Source organism: Protopterus annectens, chromosome 5.part1 (genome assembly GCF_019279795.1).
Source record: "Protopterus annectens isolate FY-2018-M chromosome 5.part1, PAN1.0, whole genome shotgun sequence".
In the NCBI taxonomy this organism is placed as follows: Eukaryota; Metazoa; Chordata; order Ceratodontiformes; family Protopteridae; genus Protopterus; species Protopterus annectens.
Genome location: NC_056736.1, coordinates 444795690 through 444816345, shown reverse-complemented (window position 1 = coordinate 444816345; position 20656 = coordinate 444795690). Strand labels below are relative to the sequence as shown.

Genomic DNA, 20656 nt, shown 5'->3' with positions numbered 1-20656 from the left:
GCTTTCCAAATCCAGGAAGTTCAGGCTGAAGTGACACATACACACACACACACAAAATTGAGAACATACAACATTCTGATGTTCATTTGACAAAGGTACTACGTCTAATGTTGATATATGAATTTTCAGTAGTCAAGGTGAAACATTTTTAAAACTCTGATGTATTCCAGACTCAAACGATGTTCCTTAGAGCACATAAATCATATTGGTATAGCATAATACTCTGAAACTGAAAATAGTATGTCTTGATTAATAAAATGTAGATATCTAGCCTTAGTGAGAAAACATGCTAGAGAAAAATAAACAAACAGTAACGGTGTCTACAAAAAATATGCATTCTTTTGAAACTTCTGTCTAAAGCATTTTCATGCATTTTAAAATGTTTTAACATTTCTGACTTTCATGACACTTTGCAAAGGTGCTGTCTGATAACACACAACCAGTGTAAAAATGTTCCCTAAAACTCAGGCTACATAAATGTTCACACATCAGTACTACAATGTATATATATCTTAATGTCCAAACCCAGCTGTGTTGTGCTATTTAAGCTTTTTTTTAGTAACTGAAGATATCAGCAGCTACACCTAAATATATGATGCTTTCACAGTTCATTGTTGCCATCATGAATTCATTCAGTTTATCTGTTTTGAGACATTTTTACCTTCTTGTTTTTTATTATTATTATACCCAGGGAGATGTTGAGTTGGAAAACATCAGGATATTCAACAATTAAGTTCTTTTATATGAGTGAAATAACTCAGCAGATGACTTCTTCACATATAACTTTTCTCTGCACTTAACTTTCTGAGTCTGAAATGGTTCTATGATGACTATTTGTGTGAGATATGAAAGCAGTCATAAGTTGGATATGCTCTGACATTACATAGTCATTGGATAGGCTTGTTCCTGTAGGGTTCTCCTCTGGGGCAAAGTTTTCCTGAAAACAAAGTTTCTGTACTTTAGATTTTGAACATGCATCCGTTTTTGAATCACCTGGCATAATGTCATTATTTAAAGCAAACAGACAGGAGCATCGAGGAGAGCCTTTTGGTCCAGTTGTGTGATAACAATCATTATTATACATGTTAAGTGTAGTCTGTGCAGAGGAAAGCAACTGTAATTTCGACATATTATTAACCTGTCCACTTGCTGATTTATTAGGGAAGCTCAGTGGATGGCCCTGGACCTGTGTACAGGGATAGAGCTGCATTGTCCCATCACTGCTAACTCCGGTCACACGTGTATAAAACTCCAGGTTACTGAACATAATATGCAATTCTTCTCCATTTGTTTGATATGCTTTATATATATTTTTAGCTGTTTTTCCATCCAGCAAAATGTTAGCCTTTTCCACAGCCAACAAAGACTCCATGCCATCATGCCCTCCGGCTATTTGATCGCTGTTGTCGCTGTTTTCTGAACAAAGGCTGTCTTGAAGAGGTACGGAATTTTCTTCTGCTGATGGCATGGGTGGCTTGCTTAATACGATTTCTGTATCTTCAGAGCCTATGAGATTACTTTTCTGAGAAAATGTATAGCTTGCTTCCATACCAGTTTCAATGACTTCGTCCCAGATTTCTTCAATATTTAGAGTTGGAGCATAGCTAGAGAAGGAAGTCAGTATGTTGTCAATTTCATCCATTTTACCTTTCTGAAATACAAAACAGAACAATCAGAATATGTAGTCTTGATGTGGAGTGTCATTTTCAGATACTTGTTTGTGTAATTAAGATACTTTAACAAACCACAACACTGATTTGTTTGTAAGAAAGTTTTTGTTAAGTTTTACAGCTTATATAATGTGCTTAAAATATAGCATTTATCAGCATCAAATTATGTATAGTAAAACCCTGTCAGACTAAACAATGAATCAGTATCTAGGACCAATTTGCTAATAATACTAATAATACTAATAATACTAATAATAATAATAATAATAATAATAATAATAATAATAATAATACAAGTCACTGCACACCAACATATTCCATAGTCATGTATACCTTAGTTTGTTAGTTAAAGACCTAGGCTATGAAGCTCTTCAGTTCTTGCAATTAGCATATGGCTGGGTATACCACCTTAACTGGATGTTAACATAAAACTGGAAGTCATATCCTATAAATCCCTTGTAGGCCACACTGAAAAAAAATGAGCAGCATCAGTTATTTATTCTCAGTCAGTGCCGATCACACTAAGCATTGGTCTCATTACAGGTCCTTGGATGGCTAGCAGCTGCAAAGGGAGTAGAGACTTACCTTTGCCATGAAGAATTGTATTTCATATGGAAAAAATAGAAATGTCACTGGAAAGCTACCCTGGAATTCAGATGCAGTGCATTTCATTAACAGTTCATTCATTTTAGGCTCCATTCTAAGATTTACAAAGTTAAGTGTTCCCTGTTTTTAAGTATTATAAATTGAAAACATAACCATGTCACAGAAATACTACTGCCTGATTAAAAAAATGATGCCGTGGTCTCTGCAAATTTGATAAGGATTGTTCAAGTTACTTTATCATTAGAAAAATACAGTTACATTAGATTATTTAAAATCTGGAAACCAACCCCCATGATTTGAAATACATTAAATATGGACACTGTTATTTGTGAGAAACATAAAATGAAGACAATAGTCTTTCATGTTTCTGTAAAAAAATCAGAATGCATTATGGCCCATATACCCTGTTAATAATGCATTTAGTTGTCTTTAAGCTAATTTGTTATTCATCCATTTAGCCAAAACGTATCTGTTCCTAACTACACCTTTGGATAGAAAAGTAGTAGTGATGGTTCTGTGACATACAGTGTCCAGACTATGACCCCATTGAACCAAGTTTGAATTGTAGTATGTGTCCTATAGAAGCCGGCCAGGGACTGATAGTAATGATTAAGCAAATTCTGCTCACCTATGTCTTCCATTAACTTATTCCCAGTGGAAATCACAATCCTAGCAGGAGCAGTCTGTCTGGGTTTGGGGGTTGCTTCGGGGACTGTGTTCTTTGGGGAAGTGAGTTCAGAGCTCAACTATGCAAGCCAATGCATGCCTACTCCTTCAGCATGTATGCAATGGGAAAGGAGAATAGCTAGGGGGCATAATAAAATGCCATCATGGCTGCATTTTAAATGTTGCTTACTCAGAAAATGGTGGAGCACAGTCACAGTAACTGGCTTGGAGGTCAGCAAGTGTTTGGGACACATGAAAACATTAAAGCATATATACTTTATCTTCACAGGATAACAATTGCCCTCTTTCACATGTTTTCTTCTAGCTGTGTGCATGTATATGCATGCATATACACCCCACACACACCAATGAAATGTGATGCATTATCTTCTGTCTTCAGAATTTGCAAATCTATTAAACATTTTTATTCTTCTTCCAAGTAAATATAGTATTAGTTTCATAATTGTTAACATCACTATTGTGATTATTTTAACTTCCTATTTTTAAGGTAGGTCATATGTACATACATACATACATACAAATATTTCAAGCATGGGGATTAATGCCCTTCTAGCTTGCCAATATATCAAAACACTTGTTCCCATAATAAGTGTTTAGACTGTTCTTAAAAATATCTAAACTAGGTTGGGAGGGTGGCCTAATCGTTAAGGTGCTTTCCTTACAAGCACAAGGTACAGGGTTTGAATCTCACAGGGGATAATTAGCTAGGCTGAAAATGAGTCGCAAGGGCAGTTCAACTATTACTAATCTATGAACATATGACCTAGTACTTGCTTTTATGTAATTTGGTAGTCTGTTCCATGCATCAGCTACTCTGTCAGAGAACCAATTAGTACACTTCTCATTTCTAAAGAATCTTCTACATAGGTTATCTGATGATTCTCTAGTACTTTTTGATAAACCCAAACATTCCCAGAGGTAGTTGTCTCTAAATTCCTTATATATCTGAATGAGATCTCCTCTCAGATATCTACATGAGAGAATGTACAAGTTTAGATATTTTAGTCTTTCATAATAACTTAAATTTTCATATCCATAGCTGCCTTTGTTATATTTCTTCTCTACTCTTTCCACTTTATTCATGCTTGTTTTCTTATAAGGTTTCCATATTGTTATTCCAGACTCAAGGTTGGGTCTAATGTAACTAACAAACAATGACTTTATCATTTTTGATTCCCTAGACTTTATAAATCTTTTTATACAACCTGCAGTTCTATAACTATCATTAACCAATTGGTTGATATGACTAGAAAAACTCATAGCTGAATCTATCCATATACTCAGATCCTTAAATGAGTCTACAGTTTCAATAACTCTGTGCTATATTAAATAATCACCTTTTTCAAAATATTTATCAACTTATTATTCTCCTGTGCCTCAATGTTCAATTTAGTCAAGTTCTTTTGCAGACATGCCTTATCTTTAATACATGTAATCAGTTTACCCAATTTCAGGCCATCTGCATATAGACTGCAGAACACCTCAGATGAAAAAGTTAGGTCTGAAAGATACAATCTAAACAGATAAGGGATAGGACAGAGCCCTGTGGGACACCCTGACTGTACCCACAAATTTCACCTGTCCAGTTGCTGTATGATACTTGCCATGTCCTATTTGTAAGCCATGCAGCTATCCATCTTGTCAAGAGTAGAGCAGTACCTAGTTGTCTGATTTATTGATCAGTGTTTTGTGCATGACCCTGTCAAAACGCTGAAGTTAAATGTATAAAAATTACATCACAGTACAATTTTTCATCCATAGCTGTTATTATATTGTTATAGAACATCATGTTACAGGTGGTAATAGATCTATTTTCAACAAAAGCATGCTGATACATGGTTTCAAATCCCAACCTATCCAATTCTGACAATACCGTATCCAGTATTACCTTCTCCATTTTTTTCCACAACATGAAAGTAGAATTAATGGTCTATATGACTCTGGGTTTGTCCTACTCCCCTTTCCCTTAAAGACAGGTTTAATAAGCGCATGTCTCCAATTTTGAAGAATCGCCCATATTTATATGAACTAGTGAATAATAGATATAATGATACTGTAAGTTCTTGCTGAAGTGTTCTCAGGTCATTATTATTAATTCTGTCTCCTCCCTGTGTTTTGTTTGGATCCAGTTTGTGCAGTTCTTTTTCAATATAAACTAATTTGATTCCAGTATCTGAAGTTACTTGGATGTTACTAGGACAACTTATCATCCCATCTGTGTAGCCAAACTGTTTTGTATAAGATTTTATAAATATATCTATAATATGTTGTGTCGGAGAATAAATTTTAGAATCTGCACGTGGTTTATCGATGTTTACTCCTTCCACATCTTATGTATCTATTAAAAGGTTTCCTATTATGCTCAATATATTTATATACATTTTGTTCAAACTTTTCTTGATCTTGTTTCACATTATGTTTAATTTGTTTGTCCAACTTGTTTTCTTCAGTTTTCAAAGTTGTATTTTAACCTCTCTTCCATTTCTTATATTTTTGTCTCTCACCTTAATCAGGTATCTTGTTCTTATGGAGATATATTCCCCTGACTTTGTATGCCTAGATCCTGATGTTAAACATTTTTTGATTTTTTGCACTCAAAACAATTTCTCTTTCAAAACTTTCTACATTCCATCTGTAGTTTTTCCACTGAACATATCACTCCAGTTAGTTTTACATAGTGACTATTTTGCTTCCACATAATCTGTAATTAACCTTCTATGCATTATCTTAGATTTCAGTTTGGCAGAATTATCTAGCAACAAATTAACCTTTATAACCCCATGATCACTGCACATCAGCAGTGGTAAAACCTGACTTGAAGTAACAGTAATTTATTAAGGAACACAAACAATGTCTAGCATGTTCCGTTCCCTGGTAGTTTTTTTTTTACAATCTGAAGCAACTGTTGTTCCTGAATATATGTTGTGAATAATTTCCTTACTAATGTTGTTGTATCGATATTATTCCAATCTGTTTATGGTAAATTTAAGTCCCCAGCTAATATTATTCTTCTCTCCTGTGTTTCATGCAAGAAATGTATGAATTCCTGTAGGTCATCTGCACTTGACTTTGGTGGTCTATACACGCCAACAATTGGTATATGTTCCAGGGTTGTCTATTGTCACAGTTATACAGTCTACAGTATTGGCGTTTTCATTGAACATGCAATAATCACAGGTGTTATAATTATCTTTAATCCCTATCATGACACCTCCACCTGACTTTTTGTTAAAATGTCTGTTACAGTTAAAACATTTATACCCTGACAGAACTGGTTTCTAATAACTGTTCTTTAATCATGTTCCACAAACAATAGCTACATCAGTCTTGGGGTCTATATCATATGAGCGAATAGAAAAAAAACACAAACGCTCACAATCTCGAAAGTACCAGACCTTGAACTTGCTATGGTGGAGGGCTGTGCCCCCACACCCCCTGCTAAATATATATTCTAACTCCAAGATCACATTACAGTGAGGAAATGGCAAATATTCCATTCTTCATTGTACCGCGATCTCAGAACAAGCACTTTGAGGTCCGGTACTTCTGAGATTATGAGAGCGTTTTTTTCCTATTCGCTCATATGATATAGATCCCAGTCTTGTGGGAATATAGATTTTCCAATAATAAAAAAAAACTTTATTATTAATACTCCTAGCATTAACAACCATCTGAGAGCCATCAAATGTTGCTATCTGTGAATTGTTAAATTTTTGACCTGGTAAAAATCGTGCCTAGTGTATGTTAAGTATTGCAAAATAGCTTCTGCAAAAATTCTCTTCCCTGATCTTTTCAAATGCACGCCATCCTGTCTGAACAGATGTGTGTCCAAAACTAGGCTTGGATGCTCTATATATTTCCATTTTTTAAAACAGGATATTTTTTCCATGTTGGTATTTACCCAAAAATACTTCATTCGTGGTGACCTGACTATCCTTTCTAGATGTGATTTTAAAATATGTCCTAACACCAGTACAAGCTATACTGTCTAAGAGGGATATAAGTTTCCTACAAACAGTCAGGGAGTCCTTGTCAATTAGATCATTTGTACCAATATGAATAAAAACAGATCCATACTTCCTTACATTAAGACATTTCAAGGCTTGTCTCACATTTTCTATTTTTGCTGCTGGCAAGCATAACACTATTTGATGTTCATTATCTTCTCTGCAGATATTAGTATCAGTTCGTCAAATAACTGAATCTCCAATTACAAGAATGGCTTTTCTGACCAGATCTGAAGAATCTTCAGCTTCTAATAGAGTAACATCTGCTCTATCAATTGTTACAAAGGAATTATCTTCATCACCATTAGTCTTATTAATCTCACTGTTTTCATTGCATAGTAAATTTTCAAGCATACAACTCTTATCCAGCTGCCTTTGTACATCCACAGCTTGAGACATGTAGTCAACATCTGTCTTTCTGTGCTTTCTTCATACAGTAATGTTCCTTAATCCTTCCATGTTCAGTTTTGATTTTTTCCTTTTCACCTGCCCCTTGTCTCTTTTTTCTACCTTCTCTTTTGGAAAAATAACGCCTTTCTCTATAGACTGAAGGTTTTCTGATAGGAAAAATTTTATTATTCCCTGTAATTTGTGTGCTACATAACAAAGCAGTGTCCCTTTTAGGGTGTATTCTCTTTACTTTACAGATATTAATCAGGTTCTTTTTATTCCTTGTTATTTGTTGTGAATTTCTTCCTTCTTTTCTTTTTTTTTGTTTCTTTCTAAACAGAGAGACCATGAACCTGTTTATGAAAATGCATTGAATTATTCTGAACATTTACTTGTTAACTTACCCACATATGAGTCCTCAGATTGTGGAATACTTGCATCCAGAATTCTAAAGTTGTCAGGGGCATCATCTTCTTTCATAGGGGTTGAATGATCTTTGCGGACAATATACACATAATTTTCTAAATGTGTTCTGTTTGCTCTTTACCAAACATTATTTATCTTACCAGTGGAGTCATTAATATATGCAACAACAGTTCTCCAAACCATGCCAATTGCACAAGTGCAATCATCTTCAGTAAGTCTAGATTTACTTCTAATAATGCTAAGCAAATCATCCAACTTTTGACATGAAGAGCACAGATCACCAGAGTTATCAGCTGTTACCTTTAAACATGCATAGCATGTATTATATTGTACTAGATATTTGTGCCTTAGCAAATCATTAATTGCATATTCATTTAAGGAATCCATATTCAGCTTCAAATTAATAAAATATTATAAAAAGAAAAGAATAACCAAAATCAGTAACCACTGAATTCAAAGAAAACTTAAATCAACCTCTATGGCAAAAATCACACAGGCAATATATAGCTAAACACTAAAGTAAGTACAGTAAAGTTGTTCTGACTGTACAAGTTCTGAAAGTCAGACAAAAACTATAATTCCTTTATTATTGCTCACAGTCACACTTCTTTTTAATAGTAAAGATCACTAAATCACAAACCAAGATAAGATTGTCCTTGCATATTATGCTTAAACTGGGCACAGAACTGTTCATCTTTGATATCAAGCACATTGTTCCAATGCTTTAGAACATTTCTTAACATTATCAAACAGCTTAATAATTTGCTGCTCATAATAATTAAGTAAAAGCTCCAAAAACAACATAGAAGCAGTCTGTTGTACTGGCATCCACTTTTTAATAAACACAATTAATTGTTCTAGTACAGACATTGATGTCAAACAAACTGATTATTTAAATAATGTTTAGATATGATGATAAAAGCAGTGTAAACAGAAAGACCATGAACCTGTTTAGGAAAATGCATTGAATTATTCTGAACATTTACTTGTTAACTTACCCACATATGGAGTATTTGATTATGAAACTTTGTTATTAAATAAAGACCCAATTTCATACCATCATAATGGCTCAGAATGTGATATTGTTTTGGATATTAGGAATTTTTGCAGGCTGTTGAATTTTCAATTATTGGAATTGTAAAAAGGCCAGTGTAGTGACTGAGGATAGACAATTTAATTTAAAGAAATTCGATATTTAGCCTACAAAAGGGCCTCACTGAGACAGATGTCTGGTGTCAAAGCCATGGCCTCAAGCTCAATGCAAAAAAGTGCATTGTCATCCCTTTTGGTAAAAACTCTGTGCGTATGACCTACCACATAGGTGATAGTCTACTTAACACTGAAAGTGTGATAAGAGACCTTGGGACACAGGTGGACAGTAGTGTCTCCTTTGATAATCCCATCACCATAGTAGTCAGGAAATCCTTCTATGTGGCACACCTATCACAAAACGTTTCTCATCCAGGAAAAAAGAGGTAATTGTTTCCCTCTACTCATCACTCATTAGACCCATTATAGAATACAGTGCCCCTTTTGGTACATACCTCACGAGACATCTATAACAACTAGAAAGGCTGTAGAAATACCTCACAAAGAGGATTACCAGCCTCAAACAGATGCCCTATGCAGACCATCTCAAAAAACTCCAGCTTTACTCTGTCGCATATCGCCTACTCAGAGGCAATCTCTGCCTAACATACAAAGCTATGTCAAACCCAGAGCTGTTGGACAACCTCAACTTAAAGAAATCCCAATCCCTCCAAGCTACACGGTCTAGGGACCTAAACCTTGTCACCACAATAGACAGAACATGCTGGAGGGAAAGATTCCTGTCCCAGAGACTTCCCATACTCTGGAACAAACTACCTATTTCAAATAAAGCTCCTCATTAGCACTCTTCAAGAAAAATCTTGATGATTGGATGGGAGATAGGAAATTCACCCCAGGGACCACTTCTGTGGCTCTGCTCAACAGGGGCACAGCAAAATAATTTTCTTGGGCGGCGAAAGCCAGGGTACCTTTTTGGCTAGCATAAATAGGCCCTAGGGACAATAGCCTAGTACCTACCTATGAACCTATATGTATATATATATATATATATATATATATATATATATATATATATATATATATATATATACTGATATTGATAAAATTTGTGTTAAGTACATGCTGAGATGTTTATATATATATATATGTATGTGTATATATATATATATATATATATATATATATATATATATATATATTTTATATGTATATCTCTACATATATCTCATATATTAATGTTTATATATATATATATATATATATATATATATATATATATATATATATGCATCTCCATACACATATACATTTATATGTATGTACAGCACGACTAATGTTAACAAGCCTTTTCTTTACTCTTGAATGACTGTATTGAATGATATGTTTGAAAAAACATCAGCGTTATCTACAGCTCAGATGGCTTAGTGGTAAATTGCTCTGGCTATGGTATACATAGTCCTGGGTTCAAGACTTGCAAGGGCTGATTGTTTTGTTGCTGAGCAAAACAAGGGCTGCTGGATACAGAGTGATTAAGGCACTTTTAAGCAGTTGTAAGCAGGTTTGCATGGCGCTAAGCAATGCTAACTTCTGGTTAACTATGCTGACAGATAGCCTTAAAAGTGCTTAATCTGAGTAGGCATTGCTTAGCACTGTGCAAATAGACTTAGTCCTGCTTACTACTGCTTACTTCCTCTTACCCCATGCTAATTTCTTTAAAAGAAAAGAAAAAAGTGGTGATAGGAAAGTGGTAAAAAAGGGGGCATGAAGAAGGAAAAACAATATGAAAGATAGCTAGGGATGTGCAGGATGGGTGTGGGGAAGGTCCATAGCTGTCCATTTCTTTTACAGCAACAACAGTGCATATATACTGAATTTGGAGGTAAATTTGGATGCTCAACCCCCTGAGAGAGGGGTGAGGACAACAATAATTCATAGATAAATTCACAGATTTGTACTAGGCTAACTGCCCTTGTGGGCCATTTTAACCCTAGCCAATTACTCTATGTGAGAATCAAACCCTACACCTTGTGTCTGTAAGGTAAATACCTTAACCATTATGCCAACCTCCTCTCATAATGTGTTGTGAAACCAATTAGACTGGATTACATGTGTCCAGTGGACACGTTTGCGAAATGGACAGCTATGTATGGGGTGACATTTTTTTTTGGAAAAAGATTGCCCCCTTTTTTTTAAGGTGAGAGTGGGATGTTGGGGAAGGATAGTAGGCATATTTGGGGAGGTAGGTTGGGTAGGGAGACAAACAAGACAGACAAGACAGCATACAGGGGCAGTATATGACACATGTGGGGGTAAACACCTTGGACAGGGAGGGGTATTTTGTAATCGGAAGCCCATAAGCCCCCAAATGGATACAGTAGGACTGAGGTCCCCACTCATGGGTAGTCACCACTGCACCTTCACAGCCCCATGGGTGGCTGTGCTGGGGGCTGAGCAGGAGGGGAAGGCTGACTCTCTAATCATGCCATGTGGCCCTCAAGCTGGCATATCTCCCAATTCCTTGCGGAGCTCACTACATACCAGAACCCGGACCTGGCTTTGGGTGACAGGATCTTGTCTGCGCCTGCACCCGGGGGGATGAGTCCCATCCCCTGAGACAGTTCCACTCTATGGTGGTTTAGGACCAGTGGACAAGGAGGTCCTGCGGTGGGTTCCAGATGTGCTGGGGCCTGGTGCCACGGCCAGATGAGGCGGGAGAGGTGGATCCACTGGGATCAGTCTTCCCAGACATGCTATGGTGTTGCAGTTTTAGGACATAGGTTGGTTAGTAATGGTAAACACATTCCAGGATTAGTTATAATAGCATGCATGAGTATTCCCATTAACCCAAAACAACTAATTTGGAACATTTGCATAGCAAACAGAACGCATGCATATATGGAACCACAATGGGCATTGCACCGCCAAACAGGTTATATTGATAGCAACAGGCCACCAATTATAGTATTTGAACAGGGAACATTATTTGGAATACATTTCAACATTTGTAGAACAATAGGACACATGTCCCAACAGTAGGTTTGGTGGAAAACATACCCATTCATTTATGTGTTTAGATTATTGGTAAAGATAAGATGGGGAGAGAGAGAGTTGTCAATTTACAAATGTAGATTCTTACAGTGCTCACAGCTTTAATGATCATTGCTCTAATCATTACTCTACAGGTATTATTACAACAACCTATGGCCTTGGGTTGGGCAGTGGTATGTTTATGCACTGTGTATAATTACAGCCTTCTTATAGCTGCTTTATGCCTTCTCTTACCTGGAAGACCTGTGGAGGGAATGTTTGTTAATACTACCTGACTGTTTCTACCCATATTCACATAGTCAGGGTTACATATGTGCACTCATACTGTGTGTGTGTGTGTGTGTGTGTGTGTGTGTGTGTGTGTGTGTGTGTGTGTGTGTGTGTGTGTGTGTGTGTGTGTGTGTGTGTGTGTGTGCGCGCGCGCACGCTACTGACATACTCTGCCTTTATTTCTATTAGTCACCCTGGTTGTTGGTAGCAGGGACTGGTAGCTGTGACATTATGATACTTTTGAATATTTCTTGGGGGAGATCACTTGGTGTATGTACTTATCTTACTGTCATTTGCAGCCTTGGGGTTGGACAGTGGGTGTTGGACACAGTATAACTACAGCCTTCTTATAGCTACTTTATACCATCTCTTACCTTATAGACCTGTGGAGGGAATTTATGTTGACACTACTTGACTGTTTCTTCACATATTCACAAAATCCTAGTTGAAATTATGCATACAGCTTACTACCACTCCCGGGATTCAAACCGTGGGTGTTTCTGCTAAAAATACAACAAGTTTGTGTTTCATCATAAGGCGCTATTAAGAAACTGCAGTCTTTTCCTTGTATGATTTCTGTCTTATTCTCTCTTTGTTGTACAATCTGACCTTGTAATTACAACATTCTTATACATAAATTCTTATACATACCTTTTGATATAGCACAGTGTGGAAAACAGTGGTTAACACAACACTACTATTCAGAGGGTCTATATTAGATCAGCGAACACTTAAACAAGCGAACGCTGATTGATCAACCTTATTTTAGCGAAAGTGAAAAATATCGAAGCAGCAGAAACCCAAATTTTTTCCTAGGGAAAGAATTCGGTTGTCCATTTCTGTTGCTTCGGTATTTTCAGTGCTGTGGTGGAAAGTTACGGGTCGGATTCAGGTAAGTGTGCGATTCTGTGGATGTGAGTGTTAGGGTGGTTTAGGTGAGTTAGGGTTAGGGCTCAGGTTAGGTATGTGTGCAATTGTGTGGGCATGAGGGTTAGGGCGGATTTAGGTGAGTTAGGGTTAGGGAGTGGGTGAGGTGAGTGTGCGATAGTGACGGACCTTAGGGTTAGGGTTTGGGTTAAGGTAAGTGGATAGTTAGTGGTGTGTGCATAGTTTAGTGTAGGGTTAGGTGTCATATTTTAGGTGTATGTGTGTGGATTTCTGTTTGTTTGGTGTGCTTGTGTTGTGTGTATGTGTTTTGGATCAGCAATTTTTTTCCCTAGGAAAAAAATCGCTGATCTGACAATTCGAGATTGTAAGCTTTCGCTTACATAAGGTCGATCAATCAGCGTTCACTTTTTTAAGTGTTCGCTGATATAATATAGACCCTATTCAGATATCAGATCTTGGTGCATGAAAGATTTCATATCAGCTAATCTCGTGTCTTACAGAGGCACTAACTTTGTCAGATGAGACTTGATTGTTTAATCCTTTCAGAACTATAGTTGCTATGCATAACCTGTACACATTTCAATTAATACTATACCAGAGTAAACACAACCAGTTCAGGTTTTTGAATTTTATTGACAGGCAGTTATAATTTTATTTATACATAACCTATACGAGACTATTACTGTAATATTGTCTAGTTTATTCAGTACAAACCATACCCATTTTTAATACTGCCAGGTGACATTCTACTCCTTTATATTTATTTGGTATGAATACTACAAACTAGATTGTTACTCACCAGCCTCACGACACAGCCTTTGCAACCTGCTGGCATGGGCTTCCTGGTTCGCAGCCCACTCAGCTGGAGCTGTAAAGAAGATAGAGAAACATTTATGCATACCTATCCATCACATACACAGGCTGGACTTTGGTAAACAGTTATTGATATGAATACTTACACATGCCAGAGACATCATCCCTCTGCCATGCTTCTTGGACCCACTGGTCAAAGAGCTCCCTCTTCCTCCGCTTCAAGTCAGCATAGTGGTGCTGGACCTGCTCACCAGTCTGAGGGATATCAGTGGCACTGTTGAGATTATGGGTGAGACTTTCCCAGGCCTCTGATTTGTATTGGAAGGCCTGGTACTGGTCCTGCAGCAGTCTCATGTCATGGTTTTTAACAAGGAGTCCTACCATGACCTTGAACTCCTGTATGCTCCAGCGCTGCACCCGAAAGCACATACCTTCTCCAACACCTGCCATACTGCCTACAGTGGGAAGCTACAACCAGTTATGAGCTGAATCCCCACCTATGAGGTTTAAATATGGCCGATTTCCCACCCTTTGCTGTGATTGGATGGTTTTGAATATGCTGAGCTAAGCTAAGCTACGGGCAAACCTGCTTAGCTAAGGTTGGCAGTGCTTAAAGGGGCAGGTTCAGCACAGCTTACCAATGGGCAAATCCACTTAGCTGGGCTACTCATTGCTTAGCATTCATATTTAAGCAATGCTTTCTCCCAGTAAGCATAGCTGTGTAATTGATTCATCATTTCTGACATATTATAATTTTGTTTACCTTCCCTGACATCCCCCTGTGTGCTTTCATTACATTTATTCATGTGTGACTATACTGTATGGGGCACTTGTGTTTATTTGGGAGTTTCACAACTTTATTACACTGACACCTCCCATCTGGACCTACTACACTATTCTGGTTTACAAATATATGTTTTTTACTACCTAATTATTAAAAAAGTATGTACTGCTTTCACGTATAAAATGTGAATTGGTTTCTGTGGGGATCAAACCGAGAACAACTACTTGCCACACAAATGCTCTAACCACTTTGCTATTTCTATATTGCTGCTAGTTGAGGTATATTCATATTTAGCTCCTTGTGATGTATAAACTAGGCTGAGCAGAGCTGCAGAATGCACACACCCACTCAAATGAAAAAAAAAATTAAACTGTTGTGTTTTATTTTTGTACTATAGGGGTATGCACATTGATTTCTGCAACATTATCTGTGGGGGCTGTGCTTTTAAAATGGTGATGACATGACATGCTTTGCATTTGAGAGGTATGCTCCATGGACACTAACAATGTCTGCCATACCTCTCAACTGTACAGATTGTCACCGAATGTCCAGATTTTTGCCTTAAATTTTTGGTCCAATTTTCATACTATTGTGGGTTTCTGGCAGATTAGTGCCAAAGCATTAGGGACTGCAATTAATATATAATGGCAGACATTTGAGTTTTACACTTCACACCCTTTGGGGAATTCATGCTAATGTAATGCCTGTCATTCTATCAACTTTATAAGTGTGTGAGAGCAATATCTCACATTTGTCCCTATTTGTTCATTTTTTTATGGCTCTGTCCGGATTTCTTTTCAGGTTGCGAGGTAATGGTGTCCATGGACACTCTTGCTACTGTTACATTGCCATACAACAATTATGGAATGCAGGGTGCATGTGTATTGTGAGAGCACTGCTTTCAGACACCCCCCACCTGTGCTCGTACACAGAACCGTGACCGTATTAGAGCACGGCAGCACACCTTCATGAATATGCATGACACGCTGCTGTGCTGCATGGGAATGGTCCCTTTCATGCAAGAATAAGTTATTCTTGCACAGAAGTTTGCTGAATCCCGGGGATTGATTTAAGTGTTGCTTTCTAATAAGATTACATAAAAATAATTAATTCTAGCTTAGGAATATGTATACCTAGTGCCATGTGTATTTTATATAAAATTATTACTCATTTTATTTCCCTTTTGTGAATTTTATGTGGTGTTTTTAACACTAATAATGGACTCTGATTGATGAAATCTTTACACATGATTTTTTTCTGGTTCATGTCTTGATAGAGCACTAGTATATAAAAGAAGTTGAAACAATGCATAGTACATACACCTAGAAGATGTTATTGTGAAACCTTGTTTGTGTGTGTGTCTTGAAAAAGTCAGAAGAAAAACTGGACTCTTATCTTCTACAGTTCTGAGTACTGGATTACTTGTGTTGAAATCTCATATATATATATATATCTGTGTGTGTGTGTGTGTGTGTGTGTGTGTGTGTTCATGTATGTACATATACATATAAATCCTTCCAAATAATAACCATAAACCAACTTTTAATCTTTGGGACTGTTTGTTTAATAACTCATAACATGCATACATTTTTATATCTCTCTCTCAATCCCTCTCTCTCTCTCTCTCTCTCTCTCTCTCTATATATATATATATATATATATATATATATATATATAGTAATGACATAGCCACATACATAGAAAACACACGCAGTGACTAGTGGCAACTCTATAACACTAAGAAAGAAAATAAATAAAAATAATGCTGTTGTTAAAATAAGGGGAAAAACTAGAATACCGATTTCAAGATAAACATGCATGTTTTTATTAAATAAAAGACAGAAAGTCAAAACAAAAAGTATTAAAGTACTTTTTTCATGTCAACAATTTTTTAAAATTCTTACAGTGGTGCACATATATACTAGGACTTGCCTCTCCTGCAGGACTAATGGTACAGGTTATGAGGGAGTTTCACTGGACTGGTTTCACTCAGATTGCTTTGACTGTATATGAGCTGATAATGTAGGTGATTGATGTTGACACATATAAATATATAGGTGTGTGTGTTTGTGTGAGTATTACTAATGTGTATATGAGACACACACATACACACACACACACACACACACACACACACACACACACACACACACACACACACACACACACACACACACTCTTGACTCTATTTATTACACATACACACACATACACACACACATACACATATCACAAAAGGGAGGAAATTTTACAACTTTCTCCCAGTGGAAAAATTAAGTCAACTAATACATTTTTGAAATAGATATTTGTACTGAGACAGCTATGAATAGACATCATAAGTTTCATCACATGGCATTTTGAATGGACAGACTAGTAAGATCATAAATTGTTGATTTAAAACATATTCTAAAACTGTGGTTAGAGCCCCATTTAAAAATGTAAGTAAATTATATTAAATTTGGCTGTAGATTAATTTATGAGGCACTCCCTAGTAAGTTAAGAAAGTTGATATTCTAAAATGACAAGTCTTCTGAACAACTATTTCTTTTGGTTGAACATGTATTCCTATGTGAACTGGCAGGTTCCAGGTCAGACTTACATGTAAAAATCACCAGTAATAAGATAACACTGAAATATACTTCTTTGCTTATAATCATGACAGAAATTGTCATCATTTGAATCAGTTTGTTTAAATGCTCTATAAAAGGAATATAGCTATGTAGAGTATAGTTAATAACAACAATACAAAGCATGCAACAATAGCTGATACTAGTCAGTAGTCTGTTAAAGTGTACTGAAAGTATACCAAGAGTGTGATAATACTGGTGTATAAATGTAGTATTTACATTCTGTCATTGTGCTGTCAATAATATATAAAATATGCTGTGCAGTATAAAGAAGAGAATACCTGGACTTGTTGGATTTAAGAAGCATGGTGACACTAGTTAAATCACAAAATGTTTGTGGGCATAAAACAACTAGCAACCGGAAAAATTAAGTGATATGTGCACTTAGGAGACAAGCGGGGTTACACTGTAACACAGGTAGAAATGCAGACTTACTTGTGTAAAGTATTATATCCTGTAGCACTTGTGCCCAATGTGTTACATGATGCAATCATTGGCTGAGATGAACAGTCTAAATTTGGGGTTGAGGAGCTTCAGATTAACAGACTGCTAGAAGTACATAGGCTTAATAAGGAAAAAACAGTTGTCTATAATAAGTATATATCCCCAGTAAAGTAAAAATACAAGACTGGAAGTCACAAAGACAGATCTAGGTAGAAGGGTTACCTAAACCTAACACTGACCCTTGTTAAAGAACTCTTGTTAACATACCGAAGGAAGTCACTGAAAACTGAATAGGGAGTGTGAGTATTACCAAAATACTTCAACGGTTAATTGATAAAATACATCAGCATAGAGACTGACAGAGAGGGGCACATAGTTAAGAATTCACTAAGGCAGATAAGAACAGTAACTGAGGAAGGGACCTGTGGTACAAATGTGGCACATAAAGGAAAAGAAAAAAAAGAAAATGAATTGAGTCTTAAGCTTCTCCCTTCTACATCAAAACAGAGATTCAATGAAAAACAGAAGTAAGGCTGAGAGCAGGAAGCAATATTCTAAGGAAAATATGGGTAAAACCACTCCTGAGGAAGAGAAAGAATTAATACTGCTGGTGGAAGAAAATGATTTTCATGAAATATCCTTTAACAAGAATGAATTATCTGAAGGAGAAGTTTATATCTGTGTTTGTAGGAGAAGAGGCCACAACCAAAACTTTGCATCAGAATCTTGAGAAACATACTGACCTGGCTGACTTCCAGATAAGCCATGCCTAGTTTAAAAAATCTCATTGGGAAGATGAATTCATAATACTGACTTGGCTGATCTCCAGATAAGCTGAATCAATTTTAACAAAACTCAGTGGGTTGAGTGTACCCCAAGTGGAACTACAGAAAACATAGAGAAAGTAGACGAAAAACCAAGACAACAGAATAGGCTCACTATATACCTGTACGTTGAGTTAAAAATAACCTGCTGTACAGGGTAACCAAACAGAAAAGAAGATATTGAGGCAGTTGTTAGTTGAAAAAAAAACTTTTAAAACATTTGCAATAAAATGGACAAGACAAAGGCTAGAGTATTAACATAGAATTATGAAGGCCATAGAGACATTTTAGGCAGCTGACACAGACTGCCTAAAGACAGCTCCCAAATAAGGATTTAAGACTGCACTGATACCTTTGCCATTGTAGAGGTCCCTTTGAATGCATAACAATGGATTGGTTGTAAAATCAGATAATGACCATCAATATCTAGTGGAAATTACTGAATTTTTTGAAGTAGTACCAGAGAGAAAAGTTAATGCAAAGTCCACAGTGAAAGAATTAGTAATGCTATTTTCTAATGTCTGAATCACTCAAGAAATTCTTACAGACCAACGTGCCCTATTTACATATTGAGTGCTGCATAAACTCTGCCAGTACTTTAAAATGAAACAGTTAAAGACATTTCTATACCAATAAAAGCAGCTGGATTAGATGAATTATTTTAATAGCATTTAACAACTATGTTATAAAATGATGCAGAGTTCAATTTGAAAAATTGGGACCAGATGCTGCTGCTACATGTTATAGGTTCATAGGTGTTTACTAGGCTAATGGCCACACAGTCCTTTTTAAGCCTAGCCATTCATCCCAAATCTCTGACAAGTTCTGGTACCCTTGATAAGTGTAGCCAAGGGGCTTGGGAGGTGAAACATTTACAAGCAGGGTCCTGGGAGATTAACCATTTACAGGCTGCCTGTGTCCATTAGAGGCATAGGTGCCAAACCAGGGATAAATTTCTTGATCCACATCCAATTGTCCAAGTTACACTTGAATTGAGTTAGGGAGGAACTCTGCTTCACATGGATGGGGAGCCTGTTCCAGAGACGGGATAGTCTCTGGGATACATATCTGTCTCTCCAGCATGTTCTATTTATATTACAAGCAAGGTTTAAGTCTTTAGAATGGGTAATTCTGGTGCTGTTTAATTTTGCAGATATGCTGAAGGTCCATCAGAGTGAGGTCTGACAACGTCCTGTATGCCAGGCATACATCTCCCCTCAACAGCCTGTAGAAAGCAGAATACAGGGATAGGCCCTTGAGGTGGTCTGCATAGGACATGTTTCTTACACCCTATATTCTTTTAGTGAGGAGCCTCTGTGGATGTTCCAGTTCTTGGGTATGCTTGGTTAGGTACATACCAAAGGATGTATTGTACTCAAATGACTTCTTTGGACCTAGATGCCATACCTTTGTTTATAGGTTGCACAATATGAAATAATTTCCTCACTACTATAAACACGTGATGGTAAAGGCTAGATTACTGTCTATGTGAGTCCCCAAGTCCCTGACTACTCGGTCAATGCTTAGGGGTGTGTAATCAGTATGATAGTTACCAGGGATGGATGACTTCCAGATCGATACTATTATTCATTTCTTGGTATTTAGTTTTAGTCCATTGCTCTGACACCAGTTGTTTGTCTGTGTTGGCACTTCCCGAAGAAAATTTGTGTCTGCGGGTGATTCAATGACAGCTCCTAATTTGCAATCATCTATAAATGTAGTCAGCCAGAGGCCACTGATATTGGCCTTGACCTTGACTTCAGAGAAGTAAAAGCCGAAAAGGAGTGGTAAAATTCACCACACAACATACTCGCATGTAAGGCAGTGCAAAGGCCAAAAAACCCATGCAAAACTCAAAATGAGGCCAGCACCATAGGGTGAGATAAATATAATATATTTAATTCAAAAAGGCAAAACCATAAATCATCATACCGGTTTTGTTCCCAAGGCCTTCTTCAGTGATACTCTAATAACATTCAAAGAATACTTAAATAGTATTCTGAATACATTAATTAAGCAGATCAATCAGTATTTAAAGGCACAGTATGATAACAGGAGACATACTCAGTCTGTATACAAACTGCCACTCAAAGATGGTCATTCAAGCCAGGGGAAAATAAAC

At 36.7% G+C, this 20656-nt stretch overlaps 1 protein-coding gene across 1 annotated transcript in view; it reads right to left on the bottom strand.

Moving 5' to 3' along the window:
- Positions 1-229: 229 nt before the first annotated feature.
- The window catches only part of LOC122803216 (prolactin receptor-like), a 288478-nt gene continuing 268051 nt past the window's right edge, over positions 230-20656 (bottom strand). Inside the window, exon 8 of the mRNA XM_044072822.1 lies at positions 230-1651. Coding sequence (XP_043928757.1) covers positions 797-1651 — 855 coding nt within the window. The 3' untranslated portion in view covers positions 230-796. The remainder of the gene's footprint in view (positions 1652-20656) is intronic.